Source organism: Bison bison, unplaced genomic scaffold (assembly GCF_000754665.1).
Source record: "Bison bison bison isolate TAMUID 2011002044 unplaced genomic scaffold, Bison_UMD1.0 scf7180017864309, whole genome shotgun sequence".
In the NCBI taxonomy this organism is placed as follows: domain Eukaryota; kingdom Metazoa; phylum Chordata; class Mammalia; order Artiodactyla; family Bovidae; genus Bison; species Bison bison.
This window is the reverse complement of record NW_011494881.1, coordinates 221,790-246,136: the sequence shown is the minus strand read 5'-3', so window position 1 is coordinate 246,136 and position 24,347 is coordinate 221,790. Positions and strand designations below refer to the sequence as shown.

At 38.1% G+C, this 24,347-nt stretch overlaps 1 protein-coding gene across 1 annotated transcript in view; it reads left to right on the top strand.

Annotated features, from left to right (window-relative positions):
• CTNNA3 (catenin (cadherin-associated protein), alpha 3) overlaps nt 1-7,951 on the top strand; it is a 1,923,005-nt gene extending 1,915,054 nt beyond the window's left edge. The window contains exon 18 of the mRNA XM_010852148.1: nt 4,780-7,951. Within this exon, the coding sequence (XP_010850450.1) occupies nt 4,780-5,067 (288 nt within the window). The 3' untranslated portion in view covers nt 5,068-7,951. The remainder of the gene's footprint in view (nt 1-4,779) is intronic.
• Nucleotides 7,952-24,347: the final 16,396 nt, after the last annotated feature.

The following is a 24,347-nucleotide window of genomic DNA, read 5'->3' as shown; positions in this document are numbered from 1 at the left end:
AAGGAGTAAGCGTCTTTTAATTTCATGGCTGCAATCACCATCTGCAGTGATTTTGGAGCCCCCAAAAATAAAGTCTGACACTGTTTCCACTGTTTGCCTATCTATTTCCCATGAAGTGATGGGAATGATGCCATGATCTTCGTTTTCTGAATGTTGAGCTTTAAGCCAACTTTTTCACTCTCCACTTTCACTTTCATCAAGAGGATTTTTATTCCTCTTCACTTTCTGCCATAAGGGTGGTGTCATCTGCATATCTGAGGTTATTGATATTTCTCCCGGCAATCTTGATTCCAGCTTGTGCTTCCTCCAGCCCAGCGTTTTTCATGATGTACTCTGCATATAAGTTAAATAAGCAGGGTGACAGTATGCAGCCTTGAGGTACTCCTTTTTCTGTTTGGAACCAGTCTGTTGTTCCATATACAGTTCTAACTGTTGCTTCCTGATCTGCATATAGGTTTCTCAAGAGGCAGGTCAGGTGGTCTGGTATTCCCATCTGTTTCAGAATTTTCCACAGTTTATTGTGATCCACAAGGTCAAAGGCTTTGGCATAGTCAATAAGACAGAAATAGATGTTTTTCTGGAACTCTCTTGCTTTTTTGATGATCCAGCAGATATTGGCCTCTGGTTCCTCTGCCTTTTCTAAAACCAGTTTGAACATCTGGAAGTTCACGTATTGCTGAAGCCTGGCTTGGAGAATTTTGAACATTACTTTGCTAGTGTGTGTGATGAGTGCAATTGTGAAGTAGTTTGAGCATTTTTTGGCATTGCCTTTTTTGGGATCGGAATGAAAACTGACCTTTTCCAGTCCTGTGGCCACTGCTGAGTTTTCCAAAAATGCTGGCATATTGAGTGTAGCACTTTCACAGCATCATCTTTCAGGATTTGAAATAGCTCAACTGGAATTCCATCACCTCCACTAGCTTTTTTCAGAGTGATACTTTCTAAGGCCCACTTGACTTCACATTCCACGATGTCTGGCTCTAGCTGAGTGATCACACCATCATGATTATCTTGGTCGTGAAGATCTTTTTTGTACAGTTCTTCTGTGTATTCTTGCCACCTCTTCTTAATATCTTCTGTTTCTGTTAGGTCCATACCATTTCTGTCCTTTATCGAGCCCATCTTTGCATGAAATATTCCCTTGGTATCTCTAATTTTCTTGAAGAGATCTCTAGTCTTTCCCATTCTGTTGTTTTCCTCTATTTCTTTATTCAACTAGATCCTCAAAAAAAAAAAATAATAGGCACAATTTATGAACTATGTCCAGTTTACTTTTGGACATAGACAGTATTGAGGATCTTATTGTGACATTAATAGGTCAATTAAGTTCATTTATTTTGAACCCAGACCAGTGTAGTAAGAATAAGCACAAGTCACTACCATAGGAAGAGTGGCTATGTTCCTATTCACTATGGTTGGAATATAGGTATGTCTATTTATATAGATCAGAGGCTTTTAATGTAGGTCAAACTCCTCTTTGATAACTTATTTTTTTAACCCCACCCACTTTTATGGAAAGAAGGCAACAGGAACCTGTTTATATGTACTTGCATGCAAATACATATAACAGTAGGAGGTTTGAGGGCCTTAGAAGCTGTGTGGTTTCTCAGTTGATACCTTGATCAAAAACACTTCATCTAGATCAGAGAAGAGTGTTACCAGATATTAGGAAAAATAGTTCCTTTTATGGCACACATTTCAGGTTACATTTGCCTAGAAGTCTTTACAGTTGATGAAAGTTATTTGTAATGGTAGAGAATTTTGGACCTGACCTTTATAGTCTGATTGGTTTACTCCACAGGCCTTTAAAGTAAAATAACATTCTCATTTGCACAGGTACAATTGTGAAACTCAGAAAATTTTGTTAAGTTGAACACAGAAATCCCAAAGTGATGTATTACCCTACTCAAATATGCCTTGTTTTCATGAAGAGAATTCTTTTGAATTCTTCCCTTGGAGGGTTTTTCATTAAAGTAAGCCTGGTAAGAGGGCTTATAATACTTTTTTTCTTTTGCAGACATGAAGTTGTGCAGTTATTCTCTATGAGTACGCCTGAGGCACTGCTTGGGTCTCAAACAAAATTTCCTACCGTGTGCTTGGCTGGTCTGTGCTCTTGCTCTGTGCCCTGTGATTTGACTCATAGTAGAAAGGCAGGCATCTTAATGCACATAGCTCTTGGACATCAAAAATCCTCAGAGAATGTCTCACGATCTTTCCTCATGAAATAACAGTATTCTTTCAGCAATTGTCCTAATCTGTCTGTAAAAGTAGTCTTCGTGCTCTCCTAGGGGGATAATTTGTCCTGTGTTTTTTTTCAGTCTGCTGGAGGAGAAATCCTACTATAGTCATTTAGGATTTTAAAATAAAAGAAATTGTCAGAGGCCAGCATAAGAGATCACAATGGTACAGACAAAGCTTTGCTGAATCAGTGAGGGAAGAAGACAAGTTGATTTCCACATTTTAAGGCACAAATTTAATTTCACCATTCTTCAAGAATAGGTTTATATATAAAACCCACTCCTATGGAAAAATTAAAATAAAATAAAATAAACACAATCTATACATGACAAGATTACAGAGTCAAAAGGAGAAAATATAAGTTTTAGGGTGGGAAGACCAGAGCCCCTGGTGAAATCTTGAATGATAGCAGGTCACTAGGACCTTCTTCTATGGAAGATTTAATGATATCACAGAGCCCTTGGAATAAACCAAAGAGTTTCATGTTTGAGGGAGAAAATTACCAAGGACCCTCATTACTATTCACGTTCATTTGTCATTTAGAAAAACTTTTTTTTTCTTTTGGTGAGATTGAAAATGACTTTCAGAATCTAACTAGCTGCAGAAGGCCTTTAATGAAAATTGCTAATTATTAAACAACAGATTTTAGCCTGCAATGTGTCCATGCTGCTGCTGCTGCTAAGTCGCTTCAATCATGTCTGACTCTGTGCGACCCCATAGACAGCAGCCCACTAGGCTTCCCCATCCCTGGGATTCTCCAGGCAAGAACACTGGAGTGGGTTGCTATTTCCTTCTCCAATATATGAAGGTGAAAAGGGAAAGTGAAGTTGCTCAGTGATGTCCGACTCTTAGCGACCCCATGGACTGCAGCCTACCAGTCTCCTCCGTCCATGGGATTTCCAGGCAAGAGTACTGGAGTGGGGTGCCATTGCCTTCTCCGGCAATGTGTCCATAGAGTAACCTTAATAACAAAGTGTGTTATTCTATTCAAAGTCTAGTTGTTTTTTATTTAAAGTTGTGTACAGATTCAGAAGTTCTAAATGTTTTATGAAATACAGAAAAACATTTAAGTGTGAGTGCTTCATGAAATCTTGTTTAATTTTCGTTAATAAAAAATGTCATTCCTGCCACATGCACAGATTTTACCTTCCTGGCTTCAATAAGTAAAAAGACTTAGAGTGTAATTTCCAAGTATCACTGTCTCTCAAATTACATATTGTTTGGTGTTACCTTTTCAAGGATTTCAGACTGAGCATATAATGGAGCTAATTAAATTTTCTCCCAGGAAAGCAGCCAAGTAGACCACTGCCCCAGGCACATAACCTCAGCTTACTACTTTCCTTCACTCATTTATTCTGTATGTGAGATGAGACTCCCTGAACTGCAAAGGTAGGGTACTTAAGCCAGGCAGCTGCTGATGGATTTCAGTATCTACAGAGCCAGGGTTTGAGCCTCAACCCTGACAGCACACATCACAGAGAGGTGACAGTAGAGTGTGAATCGGCTGTGGGTGACAATCTGCCAAATGAAAATAATGGAAGAAGCATTAGTTATATAAAAATGAACCAGCTTGGCTAGCCCTAAAGTATTTTGCAAGATTCTAGGAATATCACCTAGTTTTGTCCAGAGACTGTTTTTGTGAACAACCCAGGAAACAAAACAGTTACAAAATAGAGTTATGTGGGAAAGGTTTCTTTTAGAATGTTCGTTAGTATATGATTAAGCAATTTGCTCAACCTTCACAAGAAACAAAGGAAATATTTAATAACTGACCGTCACTCTATAAGGTTATTTATATATGTTATTTTGACTTTAATAAACATTCCTTTCCTATTTAATATCCAAGAAAACTAGAATGAAGATAGTTAAATGATTAGTTTATGTAATTAAATGGCAGTCCTGGAATTTAAACCAGATTTGACTGTAAGGCCTTGGTTTTATCTATTTTAATACTCTGCATGATAGGTTAATCATTCTGTGTTTAAAAGACTCTTTTAGGTGGAATTATTTGTGAAATGAATATTCATAAAAATTAGTGGTTTACATGCATGTATGTATATATTATTTATCTTAGACTATGAATTCCCTAAGATTTTTCAGTTGTTCTTACTAAGTTACTTTTACATGATAGAGCTTTTACTGTAGATAGTCATCTCTTATACAAGGGGTCAACATTAACCCTGGAATTATGGAGATCCATTACAAAGAAAGCTGTAACCCATTTGGGCCTTATGATATGATATAGAAGCTATAGAATAGAGTTCACTGAAAACCAGGAAAAAAATTAACCTAAGATATCATCTTAGAAAATAGAATATGGATCTATTTATGCATCAGATCAATAACTAAATGATTAACATAGATTGATGTGATAATTTACATAGATACATAAAATGTGAATTAACTCATTCATTTCTGAGATAAAATAACTATCATTTCTGGGGTTAAAAACAAGTGTCACACATTTCATTTTCTGTGACATTAAATCTCTTTAAATTCCTGATTATGTTCTCAAATAATAGCTTTTTTCCCCCTCTACAGTTGGACAGTGTCACCTCCCTGATCCAAGCAGCCAAAAATTTAATGAATGCTGTAGTGCAAACAGTGAAAATGTCTTACATTGCCTCAACCAAGATCATCCGAATTCAGAGTCCCACTGGGCCCCGGCACCCAGTTGTGATGTGGAGAATGAAGGCTCCTGCAAAAAAGCCCTTGATTAAAAGAGAGAAACCAGAGGAAACTTATGCAGCTGTCAGACGAGGCTCAGCAAAGAAAAAAATCCACCCAGTGCAAGTCATGAGTGAATTCAGAGGAAGACAAGTCTACTGAAACCACTGTTCTACTCTAGTGTGTATATTACAAAGTCCTGGCTAAACACACTCCTTTATTTTTACACTTGATTAGTTCTGTAAGTTCACTAACTTAGAATTTAACCCACAAATGATGTAAAACATTGAAACCCTAACCCACATGAGCAACATATATTTGGGATCTTGTCATTGTCATTTCTGTATGGCCAACATATGCTTATTGAATGAATGAAATCTCCAGGTGTCATTCAGCCTTTCCCATCACAGAGTATCTTATATTCATTTCTCAAGTGAGTCCTGTTCATCTGTAATAGGTTAAATATACTCACCCTTTTCGATTAAATTCACCCTTTGAATTAAAACATTGACATGAGCTCTTGACTTGGTTTTCAATGCAAACAAAAGATTTCATAAAAATACTTTCAATTTAATCTCCACATATGTCATTTATCTCATCTAACCTGGTAGACGTGTAATTCCTTCAACAGGGGTAAAAAAGAAATCAGTCTCTAGATATTTGAAACTACTGTCAAATGATTGGGCTAATATCCATCAGAAACTAACCAGGTATGAGAGCAGTCAAGCTACTTCTGGATTTTCAATGTCTGTCTTGATTATTTATGAAACAATTAACATTATAAAAGTTATGAGTTTTCATGTCACAAATGTGGGTGTTTCAGAGTTCCATTGTGTTCAACAGTTGTGCACATTGGGTTTTGGGTTTAAGAAGGTTCACCAGAATACATATTAATATATGGAGTAAGAGTTATCCTCCACTGGGGATATGGGCATCTAACTCTATCCCCAAGTGAATTACGATACAAGAAGTGCAAAGAGTTCTGCATGACTCTAAAACTTTATTTGTATCAGCTTGCAAGTATAATTAACAGGAAAAGACCAATTTGAGAAACCTTTTGGCATTGAGTAAAATATAACTCAAAAAATATGAGCAAATTGTACCACTGAACTATGAAGTAGAGTTAAAGGTAATGAAGCTGGAGTGATTTTGATAACATTTTTTAAAATAAAAGTCATTCAGGTCACTTTTAACTACCATCATTGCTCATTCCTAGTTGAGTTCATAATGGATGTTATAACAGTTTCAGAGACTAGTGCAATGCTTCTCTCTCTCTAGTCCTATCTCTCTTTGGAGGAGTCAACTTTCAGTTTCACTTTTTTTCATGCATAGAGTTCCCATTCACAGGATTTCAAACATGCATTTCCTATTCTACTCTATCAAAATTATACCAAAATTATGACTTCACTTTGTAATAAATCGCCATTGATGACTTTTTTCAACAACCATGTCATCATAGTTTGACAAGGTAAAGTTTAAACATACAACTTCAGGTGATGATAGGAGGACTAGTTTGGGTAAAAGAATGTGTGAAACATAAGGATGCATAAAAGTTGAGAGTGTGATGTGTATGCTATTGAGCAAATGGTATGGGGAACAGATTTAATCGGTCATTATAAATTATGAGAAAAAATGCAAACTTTTCATTGTAATGTATTATATTTTTCTTCCACAATGCCTGGTTTCCTGGGCTAAGTAAGTAAACTTTCTAAGAGCAAAAGCTATAAACTTCTCCCTGTGGACCAGTATGCACAGTATGAATAGGTAAAACTGAGTATGCACTGGCCCACAATAATTATTCTGAACAGAGTCTACTCCCTAAATGAAAAAGCAGTGCATAAAGGAATCAGAGAATCCAAATAATTGTTTTCCAAAACTAGCTAGCCTAAGTGGGGCAAAACAGGGGATTTCTTTGTTGAAATGTTCCCATCATTTTCTGTTCTAAGAGGACGTTACAAGAGTTACATCTATCACACTCTCTCAGGTAGAAGTGAGAAAATAATTTATTTAAAAATTATCAAACTAGTACATCTTAGCCTCTAAGCCACACACTCAAGAATAATGAGTCTCATTTGGAAAATCTAGTGTCTGTCTGCTTCTACACAGCCTCCCACAGATTTGAGTTTAGGATGTAGCACTGGATGCCAAAACAACATAAACAACTTGAAATTATATGATTATCAAATAATCTCTGTATCTATCTTTAAAAAATGACTCTCTACCCAAAATGGGATGTGAAAAATTCCCCCTCTTCAAAACAGATGGTTGCCAGCTTAGCTTAAAGCAAACAACTATAATTAAGGAAAACGTAATAATAATAATAAAAAAATTACCTTGGAGAATGTCCCAAGAGTAATGCCTGTTGCAGTAATCAAAGATGCTATAAGAACAAGATGAGCAGAGCTGAGAAAGACATCTGTCCACCTGACTCAATTCCCGCAGTGTGCAGCATCTCACAGTCTAATTCAATTCAAGCCTGCTAATAGTATAATACTTGTAAGCAAAATTAGCAGCAAATATATTAACAAATCCTCGCATTATAAAACATAGTTAAATGAATCTAATCAGTACGTATGAAGATGGTGTATATATTTATAACTGAGTTCTCTTCTGTAGGGGAATGACTGAAATTTCCTAATGATGGTGATTGCCCATCTATGCACCTTTTAAAATCACATCACAGAGATTTGTGCTTCTTCTAATGATACCTTTGCTTTATCTTGCTAATCAAAACTCACCTTTTATCCTTTGGTGAAATCAATTTATGTAGGAAAAAAATCTTTGAGAGGGAGGAGAGGGAATATATCACCTAGAATGACAGTTCCAACCTGGTTAGCCACCAGCATCACTGGCAAACGTTGAACTGAAATCAGAAGGTAGCAAAGGTCTGTGAAATCATAATCCAGTTTTAGTTGAAAAACTGGAAGGTTTTCCTCAAATTGGAAAGATGATAAATATAAATCTTTCCAGTATACTTATCACAAGTGGAAATTAATAAATTAAAATATTTCTTACTTTCTAATAGACTCAATAAATGAATCTAGAAAAAATTCAAACACTAAATTTCTAAGGAAATTTGTTAATCCCTTTGTACTTGTCTTATGACGTGAATAAAAACTGTGAATATATTAGATGCAATATTCTTAAAAATGCAACATTCTTAAAATTGCCTCTGGTCTTTGCAAATCTCTTAATTTATCAATGTTAACATATATGTTCCCCCATAAAATTTCTTCTGTATGAAGGGTAAGTACCCCCACAACTAAAACAGAAAGGTCTGCTTTATCAGGCTGACATTGTTGCACACTTAACAGCTTCAAAGGAGGTCAGTCTTCAAGTCACATTAAAACAAGACTAAATTGGGAACACACAGTTAAGTACCCAATTTGGGCCTCAAATCTAATAATTAGTGCTCCTCAAATTTTAATGAGCACCTGAAAAGACTAACATCTAACAGTAGAGGTATTTCCAATAGCTTCCTACACCTTTACTTTAAGGGTGGTCTTTGTATCTCATCATCCTTGAGCTTGTAGCTTCCTATTAACTGCTAACAGTTTGCTACCAGAAGACAGTCAGGCATGCTCATCCCAGTCAATTACTCCCAAATAATGTGCTTTCCTCTTAGTCCGTGCTCCAAAATCCCTTATCACTTTTTAGGAGTCCATCCCATATATCAATTGATTAATAGCATTCTAGTTAAAATTATTAACTTAAAATCCCAATGGCATTATCTTTTTTTTTTTTCCTATTCCAGAAAACATGCTTACCTTTTTTGGTGTCAAATCCACACTTCCCTGCTAGGGATTGTGGTTCCCATGGATACACAATTTTTTATAGTGGTAGAATGAGTAGAATGAGATGGAGACTTTTCCTGGTCATATTTAGCCTTCTCTAGTGAACTCACTGCAGAACTGTTTCACTGTCACTGTAATTTTCTAGGTCAGCAAAGCAAGCACCAGAATATCAAATTGAATGAAATCCGTATTTTCTTTTGTCAGCCTGCCTTTTGTTAAGATTGTCTGTCTATTGCATATTTAGGTAGCAAACAACCATTTTTCTGTTTGGAAAGTCAGAAATATTTTTATTTGACTTGGTCAGAAAATTTAGGGGCATCCAGTTAAAAGAAAATAACTTGCGTATTATTTTAATAATTCTTTTTAAGTTGACAAAAATGTGCAACCTGGGAAATGTATATTTATATATAATTTTTCATTTATACATCACATGCCAGAAAGCAACACTTAATCAGACAAAAACCCTATAGCATTTTTTTTTCATAACCCTCTTCCCATACCATTAGAATATCTGTATTATTAGTATTTTGCATTGTTTTACTACCAAATAAACAAGTCAGGCCTAATGACAGAAAAGTCTACACACAAAGTAGTTTAAAGTTTTCATTTTGGTTCTTTGGGTCTATGAGAATAAAAAAAATATGGATGTTATTAAAACCAGATGTCCTAATCAAGGTGTTAATACTATCCTAGATATCTAAAAATGAGAGAGAAGAATTAACATTTTAAATGCATTTTTTGCCATTTTAACTAACATGAACAAGAAACATTTTCTATTAAAGCAAAAGAATAATTTCCTATGTTCATCATTTTACATGTGAATTTTTTCCCCCACCAAGATAGAGAGGACCTGTTCTTGAACATTGTTAAAGAAGATAATACTAATTGAGAGAACCACTTCTAAAGGGAACCCAATCTCACCTTCAGATGATAGATGGTTTGATCTGGCCTTTATGTAGCTTGTGGGATGAGATGTTCATGGTCATAGGCTGGCTTCTAGCATCCAAAAACTCCCACTGGTTTATGAGAACAAAACGCAAGGACTGATCTTCAAAATGAACAAGTTGGAGGAAAAAAATCAGTAAGTACAGAACAGTTAAGAGAAAGTAGGTAAATGACAGAGGTGGAGAAGGGAATAAGAAAGGTAGTTGCTGAAGCTGTGAACTTTTATACCGGAGAGAGGAAGAGTTCTGTGAAGATTTGGCAACCTCCTCCTGAGGAAGATTTTAAGGATAAGACGGGGCACTTGTCTTTGGTGGTTTGGAATGAAGTCATGTCAGGGCAGGAGAACACATTGTGTAACTTTTGAGGATCATTTAGTGATATTGTTTGCAAGATGGGAAGCAGAAATCCAGACAATTTTCTAGGCTGATGATGGGTGAAATTCTTCCCAGTATCAAAGTGAATCAAGATATTATATATTTAATATTTGTCAAGCAATGTTGATATTCCAAACACTGCCCTAGGTTCTTAGGATACATCAGATAACAAAACAGTGATTCTTGCCATGAGCTAAGTCTGTGGTAAATGCTATTACCTTACTTAATTTTTTTTAAATAACCCTATGTGATAAACATTATCAGTTCTATTCCTTGGATAAAGAAAGTAAGGATATGGATCTTTCTACAAAACTCATTGGCTTTAAAATTTGTTTGCAATGTGGAGTCTGAACTTTTAGCCATCACAGCAGATTTCCTCGAAAATGAGATGAGATTTTTCAGGTGAAAATGAGATACACATTTCAAATGCTCGCTGAGTTCCTATGTAAGAACAAAAGGATCAAAACTTTGTGCACACACACACACATACACACATACATACATACATACACACACACTCCTACATCATTGATAAGTATATAAGTAATTAATTGAATATTATCACCTCTAATAACTGAATAAAGACTATCAGGTATATAAGGAATGAATATTTCATCTATGTGATCTGAAATCAAATTAAAACACCAAATTACCTTCATTTCCATAGAGGTGAAATCTTCCATGGAGATGTATGTTTAAAACCCATCTTTAGCATCAATTGGTAACAAACATTTATAGACACCATTTCTTTCCTTCTTTATTGCTAATATGTATTTATGTGTTTAAAGTTATAGATCCCATGGGAGGACTGGCCAAGGATTACTGAAATAAGGTAAAGGTTCCTTGAATTCCAAACTGACTGAACCATAGGAAATGTATGTTTCCTTCTTTATAGAGGTAACAAAATGAATACAATATGTACCTGACTGTAAGCAAATTGAGTTCTTTAACTTTACATGGTCCTTATTCCTAGAGACAACTGAAGGCTAGACTCTCCCTCTTGCCCCTGTTGCTTGCTATACCTCCCCTTCTCAGGCCTGGGGTACTTGACTTCCTGGTTTTTCTTAAAGTGGAGTCAGAAATGTTTCCTTTAAGTGTGAATGTATTTATTTGGGGTCTTCGCTTTTGAGTACCTGGTACCTCAGAATGATGGTACCTGTTCCCAACTGTCATAAAAGGAAGCTCCAGAGTTCTTTTAAAAGAGACTCAGATTTCTAACAACCATCTCTAAACATCTTTTCAATGTAGGACATATATTACAGCAGCCATCTAAATGGCTAGCTAAAATGCTAAAAGTACTAGCAGAATACTAATTCTGCTTATGTCCTCTGTTTTCATTCCAAATGAGGTATTTTTTAATTCTAAAGTTTTCTTTCCTTTACATCTTCAAGAAGAATGCTTATTTGTTTGTTCTGAGTATTTGGTCTTAAAATATGTAGCATCTCTAAACATTCTAAAACCCCCTTTTAATAATTACATCAATAGTTCAAAACCTGAAGGTATATATACTTTTTTTCTATTCAGACAACCATGTATTATGTAGTCCTAGGCCAGTCCTCTGGAGAAGGCAATGGCACCCCACTCCAGTACTCTTGCCTGGAAAATCCCATGGACAGAGGAGCCTGGAAGGCTGCAGTCCATGGGGTCACTGAGGGTCGGACACGACTGAGTGACTTCACTTTCACTTTTCACTTTCATGCATTGGAGAAGGAAATGGCAATCCACTCCAGTGTTCTTGCCTGGAGAATCCCAGGGACGGGGGAGCCTGGTGGGCTTCCATCTATGGGGTCGCACAGAGTCGGACACAACTGAAGTGATTTAGCAGCAGCAGGCCAGTCCTCAACATGTCACAGCAGTTTCCAATCTTCATGAATTATCTGAAGCTCTCTGTGATATTCACTGATAGTCTAGCTGAGACTGACAAGTTTCTTTGGTCTGGGTTTCTAAGATCAAATTTGGATTGGAATGTTTATTCATGAAACAAAGGAGAAAGTCTAGGAGTTTAGTTCATGCTCTCAGTTAATGAGAACTTGTCTTCTTGAGGCTTTAAACATAAAATTAATTTTGAAAATATTATAGAGATAGTATTCCATTTCTTGCTAAATCTTATACCATTATAGCCCTCTATTCTTGTCTGCTAGTATACAATGAGATATAAATATGAGAATTTCAGCAACTGCTTTTGAGAGTTAAGCCATGCTTCTGATTTTGAAAGCTGACCTTGTGCAGTAAAATTCCTCCAAAGAAAATTTCACTGGACCTGAATGACAGCATAAAGATTTTTCTTTGATGTCCATGAATAATACATCCCTGAAAACAGAAGTAGACATATGTTATGCCCAATTTAGTACTTAATAGTTGGGACTCTAAAGCAAGATTTTCTTGGGCAAGTTGTTGGGTGATTAAGTAGAAATTAAAACTTCCAGTGAAAGATTTCCAGATGCCTCTGCTTTCCATTTTTATTTTATTTTTAGTTCCATAGCAACCTGGCAACAATTAAACAAACACAACAATGACAAAAACAGTCACTTACTTTACTGTATGTACTTTTATAGACAACAAATGTGATAGTTTAAACATAGTGACATTTCTGAAGGTCATGTGTACATGGTAAGTCAGGATGAAGGCAGATTTAAATTAAGACACTCTGAGATGAAATAAAAGCAAGGAGTTGATAATAGTCATCTTTATCATAGCAATATCTTGAGAACTAAATTTTAATGGAATTTGAAGGGTTTCAAACTACTTTGCTTCCATACCTCACTCTGCTATGCAGAAGGCAGAATGGCGCTGAGTGAACCATCTACTGTAGTAACAACCAACTTGAAGAAGTTTTATGGTTTGGCCATGGGTAAACTTTGGCAAAAGTGTTTGTGGAGCTGTCATTATTTATCTTTGAGGTCAGTTTCATCCGTCAATAAAAATGAATTATTTATCCAGGAATAGATAAAGCTCTTTAATACCCTCATGACATTGACATAGAAGCCCAAATATTCCTTGTTTGAGATTCTGCATGTCTTTTGTGCTTAACTGAATCAAACTAATTTTTTTTTTTCATTGCATTTCAATTATTTCACACGTGTAACACTGGGTTTGTTTTGAAATTATGCAGTATTATTTGAAACATTATTTAACTCATGTCAGTGTAGTTTATTAATAATTTGCTTAACTGGAACTACATATGTTAAAGCAATAAAAATGAAAAGTATTGTTTATGCATTTGGCGTTTGTCTTTCGTGGTTTATGTTATGAGTGGGACAAAATTACTGAGTAATCTAACCAGTAGTCAAGGTATGACCTTCATTCCTACTCTCCTTCAGTTACATAGACTACAATTTGGGAGGATTTCTACTACAAACTACCAGTTGAACACAAGTGATGTAGACAATATGTAGTAGAATTAAACTTTTGGTTTAAATGGCACATTTTTTGTTTGTTTCAGTATGGACATTAGGCCTTTGACTTGAATAATGAATGTCTATGTAGCTGAGAAACTGTTCTCTAAACTTAGGACTTGATGGAAAGAACCAATTTTTCGGAGACTGTCTGAATACATACTTCTATGGAATACAATTGTCTCTAGCAACACTTCTGCATTTGAATATTAATAGATTTGGATTATCCATCTTAGCTTCCTCACCTCTATGCTGGTGATAATCGCTCATCAGTGTGAATCCCATGGCAAGAGTCTCTGGATCCTCTTCCAGCATTTACACACTGTTGTTGTCCATTCTAGGACATGATTTTCTCCCTTCATGACTCCCACTGCTTGAGGTGCTTCTTGGTAGGTCTCAGTCTGCTTCTGTACCTTCTTAAAACACAGTCTGAAATTTTTATCACTTGATTCCTATGAAAAACTATGCCTCCCCTCACTCAGTTCTGGTAAATGCCAGCCACCTCCTTTTAATGAAAGGCTGTGTGGGATTGTCTTCCCAAGTCAGTCTCCCTGTGTCACTCTTCCCCAGGAGCCCAGATTTGCTCTGGCAGCAGCATTCTCTCCACCTTGATCTGTTGTCATGCTGGCTCTGGGGGTGGAAGTGGTACTAAAAGCACTCTTGGCAAGAAGAGTCGTTTCTGCCTGGAGTCTGAGCTGATGTCCTGACATTTCCTGGGCAACACCATTAAGCATTCCATCCAGGAGCAGTAACTCACAGATGTAACTTCCAGACACCACATGTCCAATATCCTGTGGCTGGTAAGGGAAGAGCTGCTGTACCTTGTTGTCAAGTAACAGGCTCCCTACAGTGTCTCAGTCTCCTATTTTTGGAAAGGAAGAGATTCATGAGATGCGGGCCCAGAAAAAGGAGTTGTTATAGAATCAATGGGGAATGTTCAAAGCCCAGAGTGATGGTAAAGGGAGAGTGGATCACACTCAGGTTTATAGGAGGTTACCCTTCATCCCCAGGATCCTGGAAGCAAGAATCTGCCATTCCGAATGCCACAGATGAAAGAAATCCCCTCGTCGTTGCTGCTTTCCTGTCTTCTCACTACCCCTTCTAGTTGGCGGTGGTGACAGAATGTTAGGTGTGCTGATTAAGTCTACATTGTCACCTTTTGTAACACAGAAAGGACAAACTCCAAGGGCCACAAGTGAGCAGTCCCCGGAACACAGACCTAAACCCCTCACTGGGTGGGGTGCCCTCTGTGGGCACTGATTCAGCATAGGTGTGGGAGGAGAACTGATGGGTTTGTTGTTATTGTTTCTTTTTATTTGACTTTAGAGGAAGGCTCTGCGAGAGCACTGGAAATCCACAGCTTGATTCTGGAATGTCTCCATCCTTCTGTTAAAGGCTTATAGCATCCCAGCATCCCCTATTCACCAGGCCCATCCCTCAGGCAGCAGTTGCTCTGAGGTTTATTGCTCTGAGGGCTAAATTTGGAAGAAGATGCACATGGTGTACTAGGCCCCAATACCAGAGAAACGTTTGCAGTCTTTAGCTCTGTTATACACCCTACTCTTGGGAGCAACGATGATGTTGTGCTTATTTCTGTTTCTCCTACACTAGCATGGTGATTGGCATAGGAATAGCTGAGCTGATATTTTGGTAAAGAATGAGAAAACTCATGAATGAGTTTATCTCAAATGAATCCATCCAGAACTGATCTGTAATGTGGGTCCTCTCTGAACTATCTCATCTGAAATTCTGAGAGTTCAATAATCCTCAAGTTTACAGAGACAGAGACTAGTGTCAGGGACAGGATTTGAAAACTCCTAGTTCTCCCTGTCACTCTTCCGAAACCATCACTGCTGCCTTAGATAAATGAAAATCACTGATGAGGAAAAGCCATGGCTGTTTTTCACTCATTTGTTTATTCAACAGTTGAAAGTGTTTCTTGAGAGACTGTTATATGCTATGGGTGATAAAAAGAATCATGAATATTTTGGAATCAAGACGTGAACTCATCAGGTTCATTGAATAGCAGAGGAAGGGAAATAAACATGAAGCTTGTGGAAATCTCACCCAAGGTAAAAGAAAGCAATGCAAGTTTCAGGACTAAAGGAGAACCTTAATAGATGTTTTAATAGGAGATTGTGGTTTCACTTGTAAATGGGAATAATACTAATAACTCCTAGCAAATAAGTTCTCTAATTCAAACAGAGCTATAAGATGACTAGTTAGACAATGAGACATAGAGTTGGTAGGGTATTCAGAGTGAGGAAAGCGAGTGGGAAAAATCAGTTGTAATAATCCTGTGTGATATAGACAAGTGTCTGGGTTAAATGATAGGATTAAGAATTAAAACAATATTTTCAAAATAAAGTATAAAACATCAAACATAAGCAAGAATAAGTCTTAAGTTCTATCTAAAACATGAATACATCTTGCATTCTACTATTTAATATACCCTCGTTTATTTTAATAGTAGAAAGGCAATGTAATCCTTTCCTGTCAAATACTGATAGTCAAGTAGGTGGCATCATGTTTATCCTATGACTTCTTTTGAGATCTACTGGGAAAGCTGTTTGTGATTTGAGAAATACAGAAACAGACCAGATATGTGACTCATCATGTAGCAAGATGGCACCATGTTCAAAAGCATGGCCATTGGCAATAACTTGCCCAGTCTGCATCCTGGCCCCATCATTTTTAGCACCAGCCTTTCTTGAGCAATTTGCTAAACCTCTCAGTTCAGTCGCTCAGTCATGTCCAGCTCTTTGAAGCCCCATGGACTGCAGCACTCCTGGCTTCCCTGTCCATCACCAACTCCCAGAACCCACTCAAACTCATGTCCATTGAGTTGGTGATGCCATCCAACCATCTTATCCTCTGTCGTCCCCTTCTCCTCCCACCTTCAATCCTTCCCAGCTTCAAGGTCTTTTCAAAAGAGTCATTTCTTCACAAAAGGTGGCCAAAGTATTGGAGTTTCAGCTTCAGCATCAGTTCTTCCAATGAATACTCAGGACTGGTCTCCTTTAAGATGAACTAGTTGGATCTCCTTACTGTCCAGGGGACTCTCAAGAGTCTTCTCCAATATAGTTCAAAAGCTAAACCTCCCATTATTTTGAAATTCTCATTTGTAAGAGAGAGATGATATTTCAGAGTTCAACTGACAAAAATAATTATAATGTGCTTTACAATCAATGTGCCCTATAGTCAATGAAATGAGGTGATAGAACCTACCACATAGGGTTGTTATGAGTAGTAAATGAATGAATGTATGTAAAATACTTTGAAGGATGCCTGGGACTAGGTAACCACAATATAAAATTTAGCTATTATTATTATATTAAGATATATAATTTATAGGCTTCAATATTAAACACACACAAAATAGACTTCTGAAAATTTCTTTACGGGAGGAGAAAAAGAAAACAGGGAGAAAGAAATACCTGGTGCAGGAAAGTATGAGCATGCCAGGTAATGGCAGAGAGTAACTAAATATTGATGTCAACTAATTGAATATTGGGATGAGAGGAGCTACCCCATGTCCGAGGTCAGGGGCGGCGGCCGAGAGGAGCAACCCTACATTCAAGGCGTGGTGGCTGCGCGGAGGGCCAAGAGGAGCTACTCCATGTTCAAGGTCAGGAGGGGTGACCTCGTCCAAGGTAAGGAGCAGTGGCTGCACTTTGCTGGAGCAACCGTGAAGAGATACCACACTCCAAGGTAAGAGAAACCCAAGTAAGATACTAGGTGTTGTGAGAGGGCATCAGAGGGCAGACACACTGAAACCATAATCACAGAAAACTAGCCAATCTGATCACATGGACCACAGCCTTGTCTAACTCAATGAAAATGGCAAACCAATTCAGTATTCTTGCTTTGAGAACCCCATGAATGGTATGAAAAGGCAAAATAATAGGATACTGAAAGAGGAACTCCCTAGGTCGGTAAGTGTTCAATATGCTATAGGAAATCAGTGGAGAAATAACTGGAGAAAGAATGAAGGGATGGAGCCAAAGCAAAAACAATACCCAGTTGTGGATGTGACTAGTGATAGAAGCAAGATCCAATGCTGTAAGAGCAATATTGCATAGGGACCTGGAATGTTAGGTCCATGAATCAAGGCAAATTGGAAGTTGCCAAACAGGAGATGGCAAGAGTGAACATCAACATTCTAGGAATCAGTGAACTAAAATGGACTGGAATGGGTGAATTTAACTCAGATGACCATTATATCTACTATTGTGGGCAGGAATCCCTTAGGAGAAATGGAGTAGTCATCATGGTCAACAAAAGAGTCCAAAATGCAGCACTTGGATCCAATCTCAAAAATGACAGAATGACCTCTGTTCATTTCAAAGGCAAACCACTCAATACCATGGTGATCCAAGCCTATGCCCCAACCAGTAATGCTGAAGAAGGTGAAGTTGAATGGTTCTATGAAGACCTACAAGACCTTTTAGAACTAACACCCAAAAGAGATGTCCTTTTCATTATAGGGGACTGGAATACAAAAGTAAGAAGTCAAGAAACACCTGGAGTAACAGGCAAATTTGGCCTTGGAGTACAGAACGAAGCAGGGCAAAGGCTAATAGAGTTTTGCCAAGACGACGCAATGGTCATAGCAAAAATCCTCTTCCAACAACACAAGAGAAGACTCTACACATGGACATCACCAGATGGTCAACACCGAAATCAGATTGATTATATTCTTTGCAGCCAAAGATGGAGAAGCTCTATACAGTCAGCAAAAACAAGACCAGTAGCTGACTGTGGCTCAGATCATGAACACCTCATTGCCAAATTCAGACTTAAATTGAAGAAAGTAGGGAAAACCACTAGACCATTCAGGTATGACCTAAATCAAAGCCCTTATGATTATACAGTGGAAGTGAGAAATAGATTTAAGGGACTAGATCTGATAGACAGAGTGCCCAATGAACTATGCACAGAGGTTTGTGACATTGTACAGGAGACAGGGATCAAGACCTTCCCCATGGAAAAAGTGCAAAAAAATGATTGGCTATTTGAGGAGGCCTTACAAATACCTGTGAAAACAAGAGAAATGAAAAGCAAAGGAGAAAAGGAAAGATATTCCCATTTGAATGCAGAGTTCCAAAGAATAGCAAGAAGAGATAAGAAAGCCTTCCTCAGCAATCAATGCAAAGAAATAGAGGAAAACAACAGAATGGGAAAGACTAGAGATCTCTTCAAGAAAATTAGAGATACCAAGGGAATACTTCATGCAAAGGTGGGCTCGATAAAGGACAGAAATGGTATGGACTTAAAAGAAGCAGAAGATATTAAGAAGAGGGGGCAAGAATATACAGAAGAACTGTACAAAAAAGATCTTCACGACCAAGATAATCACAATGGTGTGATCACCTAGAGCCAGACATCCTGGAATGCGAAGTCAAGTGGGCCTTAGAAAGCATCACTATGGACAAAGCTACTGGAGGGGATGGAATTCCAGTTGAGCTATTTCAAATCCTGAAAGATAATGCTGTGAAAGTGCTGCACTCAATATGCCAGCATTTTTGGAAAACTCAGCAGTGGTCACAGGATGGGAAAAGGTCAGTTTTCATTCCAATCCCAAAGAAAGGCAATGCCAAAGAATGCTCAAACTACCGCACAATTGCACTCATCTCACACTCTAGTGAAGTAATGCTCAAAATTCTCCAAGCCAGGCTTCAGCAATATATGAACTGTGAACTTCCAGATGTTCAAGCTGGTTTTAGAAAAGGCAGAGGAACTAGAGATCAAATTGCCAACATCCACTGGATCATTGACAAAGCAAGAAAGTTCCAGAAAAACATCTATTTCTGCTTTATTGACTATGCCAAAGCCTTTGACTGTGTGGATCACAATAAACTGTGGAAAATTCTGAAAGAGATGGGAACACCAGACCACCTGACCAGTCTCTTGAGAAACTTATATGCAGATCAGGAAGCAACAGTTAGAACTGGACATGGAACAACAGATTGGTTTCAAATAGGAAAAGGAGTACATCAAGGCTATATATTGTCACACTGCTTATTTAACTTATATACAGAGTACATCATGAGAAACACTGGGCTGGAAGAAGCACAAGGTGGAATCAAGATTGCTGTGAGAAATATCAATAACCTCAGATATGCAGATGACACCACCCTTATGGCAGAAAGTGAAGAGGAACTAAAGAATCTCTTTATGAAAGTGAAAGTGGAGAGTGGAAAAGTTGGCTTAAAGCTCAACATTCAGAAAACGAAGATCATGGCATGGGAAATAGATGGGGAATCAGTGGAAACAGTGTCAAACTTTATTTTTCTGGGCTCCAAAATCACTGCAGATGGTGATTGCAGCCATGAAATTAAAAGATGCTTACTCCTTGGAAGGAAAGTTATGACCAACCTAGACAGCATATTCAAAAGCAGAGACATTACCTTGTCAACAAAGGTCCATGTAGTCAAGGCTATGGCTTTTCCAGTGGTTATGTATGGATGTGAGAGTTGGACTGTGAAGAATGCTGAGCACCAAAGAACTGATGCTTTTGAATTGTGGTGTTGGAGAAGACTCTTGAGAGTCCCTTGGACTGCAAGAAGATCCAACCAGTCCATCTTAAAGGAGACCAGTCCTGGGTGTTCATTGGAAGGACTGATGCTGAGGCTGAAACTCCAATGCTGAGGCTGAAACTCCAATGCCTTGGCCACCTCATGCGAAGACTTGGCTCATTGGAAAAGACCCTGATGCTGGGAGGTATTGGGAGTAGGAGGAGAAGTGACGTCAGAGGATGAGATGGCTGGATGGCATCACTGACTCGATGGACATGAGTTTGGGTTAACTCCAGGAGTTGGTGATGGACATGGCGGCCTGGTGTGATGCGATTCATGGGGTCGCAGAGAGTTTGACACGTGTGAGTTAACTGAACTGAATTGAGTATTAATTCAATCAATTTGTTTTTAATAACCCTGTGTTGGATATTCTTTTAGGTACTATGGATGTATAGGTAATGCTGAGTATAAATGATCTTTCTTCTTCAAGGATGCAAAGACTAGCATAGGAGATAGTGGATTAAATAGAGTCTGAAAGTGCAAATTTGTATCTTTGACAGTGGCCACATGAGAGATGCAAAAGTGCCATGAGCCTAACCTGAAGGGCTTTGGGAGAACTGGGAAAAACTAGAAAGGCTGTTCTGAGGAAGTCAGGCTTAAGCTGAAATCAGAAGAATGAGTAATTTCCTCAGGTGAAGTGGGATGGGAAGAAAGCTGTAAGTAGAGGTAATAGTATGGGCAAAGCTCTTATCTGTGAGCCAGGGCCTCCTGCACACAAAGTTTTGAAAAAGAAGGCTAGTGGAGAATGTGAATCTGGGAAGAGAGGAGGTCAGAGATGTAGCCCGGTTCCATTTGGAACTGGTGGGGAAGGCAGTGAATGGGCAGGATTAAACCTGCCCTCATAATTCCCCAAAGAGCAAGCCAGGCAAGAGGCAGTCTCCTCGAGGAAGCTCAGCCACTGTTCAGAGCCCTTCCTCCACGCCAAGCCTCTAGCCCTCATGCTAGCCTGACTCATTCCTTTCCTGGGAGGGAAAGAATGACCCTTAGTTGCATATTTATAAATTAACAAAGTATTGGATTGACCAAAAGTTTCATTTAGTTTTTCCCTTAACCCTAAGCCTAATATTGTAAGGAAAAACCCAAACAAACCTTCTGGCCAACCCAATACATGGGCTTCTATTTCTGCCATCCTTTTTATTGAACATGATAGAAATATTTCAAACTAAATAGAAGGTGCAACTCTTCAGTTACAACTTGTCTATGTGTCACAGTCTTTGTTCTGGGATCTTCTCTCTGCTGAGGGCCCTGTCCTGTCTAAACCATCTCCGCTGCTCACCCCTGCACACAGACGCTTTCTCTCACAGGTAGGTTAGAAATGTGACTTCCTGTCTATCTGTGAACATAACATGTTACAGGAAGAACCTGAGGTTGAACACCCACTTGTTCAACCTTAGGAAGAATTTATAGTGGTAGATGGAAAAAGGAATAGCTCCTTGTCCTTTTTTATGAGGTGTTTTAGGGAAAAAGGGAAGAGAGAGAAGAAGAATGAAGAGAAGATGTAGGAAATTTGTTACATATATATTATATATATATATATCAAAATTTATATATAGCAAAATTGTGGGGAGAGAGCAAGTGTTTTCAATGCTCAAAACTGAGCAATATAAGTTTGTCTCGTATTTCCATCAGAGAGTAAGACACTATTAGGTATTATCCAAAAGAAGAATATAGAAGCTGAATAATTTTTTTAAGTGGCCTATGAAACTGATTGAGCTTCCCATGTGACACTAGTCATAAAGAACCTGCCTGTCAATGCAGAAGACATAAGAAACATGGGTTTGATCCTTGGGTTGAGAAGATTCCCTGGAGGAGGGCATGGCATGGTAACTCCAGTATTCTTGTCTGGGATATTCCATGGACAGAGCAGCTTGGTGGGCTACAGTCCACTGAGTCACAAAGAGTCAGACATGACTTAGCAACTAGACAACAGCAGCAACAACAAATCCTTCTATATATAATGCTCATCATATTTATATATATGACATATTATATAAATGACATTTATATAATGTCATTTCGATATACATATATAAATATTAAAATCTCCATCAGCTTATATATACACTCAAAATACATATAAATCTTTTTGTGTATATGTGTATTCTCCACTGATTATAAAAGTGAAGACATCAAATAGCTTATAGATACCTGGTTAGCAGTCAGTCTTGAACTGAGTGCTGAACTGGGCCTTCACTGGAGTAGACAGAAAGACTATCAGATGTGACAGATGCTTTTCCCACAAGGACTCTGAGGACAGATGTACAATGGTTAGAAGTGAGAACTGAGTGTGACAACCCAAGTTTGAGTTATTCAATATCTCTGTTAACTGGGTTCTTATTGGCTATATTGGTAAAATAATTAAATTATACACACACACACACACACACACACATATATATATATATATATATATAAAAGCACTTAAAGCAATGCTTTATATATAGGAAGTTCTCTGTATCCATTAAATTTTCCCATTATTATGACTCTACCACAGGTACCATGGGCTCAACAAGGAAGTCATCTTTGGTTACATAACCACGGGTTGTTTTGTTTCATTTTTATAACACAGTTTTCTAACAATCTACATTAATGAGGAGAAACTATTCAATTAGCATATCCCAGTTTAGAAAATTTTGCTGTCATGTATGCTAAATACAAACCACTAAGTTAGGTGCTTTTATGAACAAGACTTCATTGGATAATCTCTCTTTAAAGTGGGTATTATCATGCTCATTCTAATGCTAATGCTAATGCTAAGTCGCTTCAGTCATGTCCGACTCTGTGCGACCCCAGAGACAGAAGCCCACTAGGCTCCCCCGTCCCTGGGATTCTCCAGGCAAGAACACTGGAGTGGGGTGCCATTGCCTTCTCCGCATCCTCATTCTACAGTTGAGAAAACTAAGGCTCAGAATTTAAATAAATTGTTCAAGAAAGACAGATGATAAGGGACAGAAGAGTTAGATTTTATACACAGATATGAATAGAATGCTGCTGCTGCTGCTAAGTCGCTTCAGTCATGTCAGACTCTGTGTGACCCCATAGACAGAAGCCCACCAGGCTCCCCCGTCCCTGGGATTCTCCAGGCAAGAACATTGCAGTGGGTTGCCATTTCCTTCTCCAATGCATGAAAGTGAAAAGTGAAAGTGAAGTCGCTCAGTCGTGTCCGACTCCTAGTGACCCCATGGACTGCAGCCTACCAGGCTCCTCCGTCCATGGGATTTTCCAGGCAAGAGTACTGGAGTGGGGTGCCATTGCCTTCTCTGATGAACAGAATAAGCACCTTTAAAAGACACTGTGTAGTAATGATGATGAAGTGCTCCAAGTCAGGTTAACTGGGTTCCAATAGCACCTCCTCATATTAATGATGTTGAGACAGGAATTTTACTTGATGCCTCCTGTCCTCATTTTCTTCATCTCTAAAATTATGGTAATAATAACAATCTCATAGCTTAGTGGTAAAGAATCTGCCAGCCAAGCAGGAGATGCAGGTTCAGTCCCAGGGTCAGGAAGATCCCCTGAGTAGGAAATGGCAACTCACTCCAGTTTTCTTGCCTGGGAAATCCCATGAGCAGAGGAGCCTGGCAGGCTGCAGTCCATGGGGGTCACAATGAATTGGTCACAACCAACAAAACAACAAAAACAAATAGTTGTTTTAAGGATTAATTGCAATTATGCACATAAATTTTTAGTGTAGTGCCTGGTCCATAGTAAGTACACAATGAAAAACAATTAATGTGATTGTCAAATATTATATAATACATATTATAATATATTGGACATATGTGTGTTGGGGTGGTATGTGAATTGTAAACCTATTTCATCCTCTTCTACTTTGTCAAAATCTCATATAGCCTGGTTCTTCAGGTTTCAGGAGGCTTCTACAGTTACTGTGATTGGTGTCCCTTTGCAAATCATCTATTGATACTATTGCACAAACCAAACCTCTCAAAAATGGAGTCCAAGTTTTAAGTGATCTTAGAAGAGAAGTTGGTAGATAAAATTGTGTTGTTACCATTGAAAAGTTGGTATCTCACTTCTCTGTTTCAGCCACTGCCGGTTGTCTTATTTTAACATTCTGGTAACAGAAAAACAATAGTAGGTAACATTATCATCATCATCAAAATCATTCCTGCACCAACTACATCAGACATTGTGCTGCCTGTTTTACATGCTTTATCCTGCTCCTCACAAAATTTCCATAAAGCAGCTCATCCTAGACACACCAGATGGTGAGAAAATTGAGCCTAAGAGAAAGAACAAACTCACCTCATATGGTTATGGCTAGTGATGTTATAGCAGCAAGATTACAGTGTATGCATTTTAACTCTCAAATGCTGAAGTAAGGATATATATATA